Source organism: Procambarus clarkii, chromosome 19 (genome assembly GCF_040958095.1).
Source record: "Procambarus clarkii isolate CNS0578487 chromosome 19, FALCON_Pclarkii_2.0, whole genome shotgun sequence".
NCBI lineage: Eukaryota > Metazoa > Arthropoda > Malacostraca > Decapoda > Cambaridae > Procambarus > Procambarus clarkii.
In genome coordinates, this window is record NC_091168.1 from 43,568,548 (window position 1) to 43,572,149 (window position 3,602).

General features: G+C 37.8%; 1 protein-coding gene across 1 annotated transcript; it reads left to right on the plus strand.

Moving 5' to 3' along the window:
* The first annotated feature begins 1,443 nt into the window (after positions 1-1,443).
* On the plus strand, positions 1,444-2,974 carry LOC123750934 (aly/REF export factor 2-like). Its single transcript, XM_069327515.1, has 4 exons — positions 1,444-1,602; positions 1,920-2,042; positions 2,301-2,487; positions 2,664-2,974. The coding sequence occupies exons 1-4, from the start codon at positions 1,444-1,446 to the stop codon at positions 2,972-2,974; spliced, it is 780 nt and encodes a 259-aa protein (XP_069183616.1).
* The last annotated feature ends 628 nt before the right edge of the window (positions 2,975-3,602 follow it).

Genomic DNA, 3,602 nt, shown 5'->3' on the forward strand with positions numbered 1-3,602 from the left:
AAATACTGGTTCAGTAACAGGGTTGTTGATTTGTGGAACCAATTACTGCATAACGTGCTGGAGGTGGGGTCCCTCGCTTGTTTCAAGCGCGGGTTGGACAAGTATATGAGTGGGATTGGGTGGTTATAAATAGGAGCTGCCTCGAATGGGCCAATAGGCCTTCTGCAGTTGCCTTTGTTCTTATGTTTGAGCTGTCTTACCACCTCAAGTAAAGAATCCATCTCAGCTCTCAGAGTTCCAACTAGATTCATCAATTCTTCCATTATTGCTATAATAATGTTACTACGGAAAGACTTATCAACACAATTTGGGAAAGATTTGGGTAAATACTGGTTCGGTAACAGGGTTGTTGATTTGTGGAACCAATTACCACATAACGTGGTGGAGGTGGGGTCCCTCGATTATATCAAGCGTGGGGTTGGTGATGTATAAGAGTGGGATTGGGTGGTTATAGATAGGTGGTCTCGTATGGGCCAATAGGCCTTCTGCAATTACCTTTTTTCCTATGTTCTTATGTTCAGTTTTGGTCGCCTTACTATAGAATGAATATAAATTCACTTGAACATGTCCAGCGTAGGATGACAAAGTTAATTCCCCAAATTAGAAATCTTTCATATGAAGAAAGATTACCAAAGCCTAAATTGCATTCATTGGAAAGGCGAAGAGTTAAGGGTGACATGATAGAGGTTTACAAGTGGATAAATGAACATAACAAGGGGGATAATAATAGTCTATTAAAAGTATCAACACAAGACAGAACACGAAACAATGGGTATAAATTGGATAAGTTTAAATTTAGGAAAGACTTGAGTATATACTGATTCGGTAACAGGGTTGTTGATTTGTGGACTCAATTACCGCATAACGTGGTGGAGATGGAGTCCCTCGATTTTTTCAAGCGTGGGTTGGACATGTATATGAATGGGATTGGGTGGTTATAAATAGGAGCTGTATCGTATGGGCCAATAGGCCTTCTGCCGTTACCTTTGTTCTTATGTTCTTATTATCGATTTTCTTCATTGCAAGTTGTTATTGTTGTTTTAGATTGATCTACTCTAAAAGGAACTTTTTTCTAATTTAGTAACTAAAATTTCTATGTAGCACGGGCTATGGTGAACCGGTAAACCAATACAATTGACTGCAACCGATGATGATTTCATAAATATTTCCATTTCACACAGAAATCACACTAACGTGATACATCAGTCGATTGAGGCAGTGTCTGGGATGCTCCCGGACGCAGGTTCGAATCCTCGTCACGGCCCTTGTGGATTTGTTTATTTCCATTTCGTCAGGTACACGTAGAGGTGAGGTGTTTTAACATAAATAGATCTGAAAATCTGGCAGAAAAACGTCGATCGGACTGTGTGTAAACTGGCTAGAAGATAGTGTGTTGGTTATCCATTCAGTTAAGGATACATCCTGTCATTTCTACCTCCAAACATGGCAACTGATATTGATATGAGCCTGGAAGACTATATTAAGACTCGAATGAATATGGTTGGTTCAAGAACATGTCGAGACCGTTCAGAAGATCCTCAGAGGATGTCTGTTTTGAGCACTGTGGTTGTGGCAAGTCAATGCAAGGATATGACAGACAAAGTAAGTTACGCTTTCCTTATATTAATCTGAGATAATTAGTAAACATTAAATTTCAACTAATAACTACAAAATGTATAGTAACCTATTTCAATCATTTCTAATGATGGAGTTTTTATGATTCTTAATATGTTAACTGTATCTGAGTTAGTGAATCAGAGGCATAATATTCCGGATTAGAGGAACGTTAACTTTTATATTACTAGTTCTGCTTGAATGATTCCTATTTTTGTCTAAATCATTTTTCATGTTTTTAGTTTTTAAGAAGTCTTACTCGATGAAACCATGTTATATATTAAAAAAAAATTCACGTTTTACAGGACAATTGCAGAAGGAGCAACACCATGCACAAGAGGGAAGGATTCCGCAATCATAAGTTGGGTGAATCGGCCAAAGTCCTCATATCTAACCTGCGATATACAGTAACAGACGCAGAAATTTATGTGAGTCAAAGAATATTGAATATGAATGAAAGAAAGTTATGAGAGAATTCTGCAGTAATAAGATTTCTAGCGCATCAGTTAACTCTAATATGAACTTGAAATATTAGTTCATATTATTATTGTATTGTAGTTCATTATTATTATTGTAGTGTAGTGCGTGTAAAACGCACAACAATAAGGTGGTGTAACTCAAGCTATTCTCAACCTGTTTTTAAATATGTACTTGTTCTCCAATACAGAATCTTCAATCTTTTTCAGGAGCTGTTTGCTGAATTTGGAACCATTATAAATGCAGCAGTTAACAATGATAACTTGGGAAAGTCATTAGGTACAGCGTATATTGTCTTTGCCCGAGAAGCAGATGCACTTCAAGCTCTCAAGCAGTACAATGGTTTTCGTTTTCATGGCCGACCAATAGGAATCACCATGGATGGCGGATCAGCTGGTAAGTCATGACATTAGATTTTCTTTGCAAGTTTTCTCTTATGGAAAGGTTGACTTCTTAGCTTTGAACATTTTCACATTAATGTATCAAGTTCTAGTGATGTCATTATCCATGTATTTGTTGTTCTACTATGAAATATAGTAATTAATGAGTTGTATTATCTTCCCGATATTTAGGTCGTGGCGACATAAAAGATCGGCTTGACTTCAACAGAGTCTACAGAAGTGGCTATCGTGGAAAAGACCGCACTGGCTACGGTCTTGGCGATCGTACTAACAAACGGAGTGCATACAAAGGCAGAAAATTCATTAATTACAGTAATAGAGATGTCGAACGTGGTGGAAATGGTAGAGGCGAGCGTGATGTAAGTAGTGACGAACGCTTTGGCTACATTGACAGCAACCACGAGAGATGGTTTGGTAGGCGGGGTACCAGGAATAAGGTATATAATGGCAATGATCCGGATATTGAGTGTGATGCCTGGTAACTCCTGACTAGAAATTGGCTATTGATAATTTTATAAAGTTTTTGTGTAATAAACTTTAAATAATAAACTGTAATAATTTTTTTTTAAATTTGTCTGTTGGTTAACCTCAATGATGCAAGAAAATATGTTATTTTACTTATTGGAATGTGAAGCACCTGCAGCCCTGCGCAACAAACTCAACATTCATCCAACGAGAGCAGCTGGATTAGATGTAAAATCCACAGCAACTACAATAGTTAGAAAGGCAGTTGAAGAATGGATAGTGAACACTGCTTCCATATCCGCCACCACAATAACGTTATTAATATTGACCAAACCACACACTAGTCGACGGACCGAAACGTCGTCGTCCCTTTACTTTCTAGTGTGTGGTTTGCCAATATTAATAACGTTATGGTGGTGGCGGATATGGAAGCAGTGTTCACAAGTGTTATCCATTCTTCAACTGCCTTTCTAACTATTGTAGTTCCTGTGGATTTTACATATAATCCAGCTGCTCAAGTCGATTGTGAGAATGATCCAGGACGGACCGAAACGTCGTCTTCCCTTATATTTCTAGTGTGTGGTTTGGTCAACATATTTCAGCCACGTTATTGTGACTTTATAACGTTATTGAAACAAGACTAAG

What these genes read in the sequence shown, in the direction of transcription:
- LOC123750934 (XM_069327515.1), top strand. Translation starts at nt 1,444, where the DNA reads ATGGCAACTGATATTGATATGAGCCTGGAAGACTATATTAAGACTCGA. An exon ending in TAACAGACGCAGAAATTTAT is followed by an intron (nt 2,043 to 2,300) that starts GTGAGTCAAAGA and finishes AATCTTTTTCAG; the next exon opens with GAGCTGTTTGCTGAATTTGG. An exon ending in CATGGATGGCGGATCAGCTG is followed by an intron (nt 2,488 to 2,663) that starts GTAAGTCATGAC and finishes CCCGATATTTAG; the next exon opens with GTCGTGGCGACATAAAAGAT.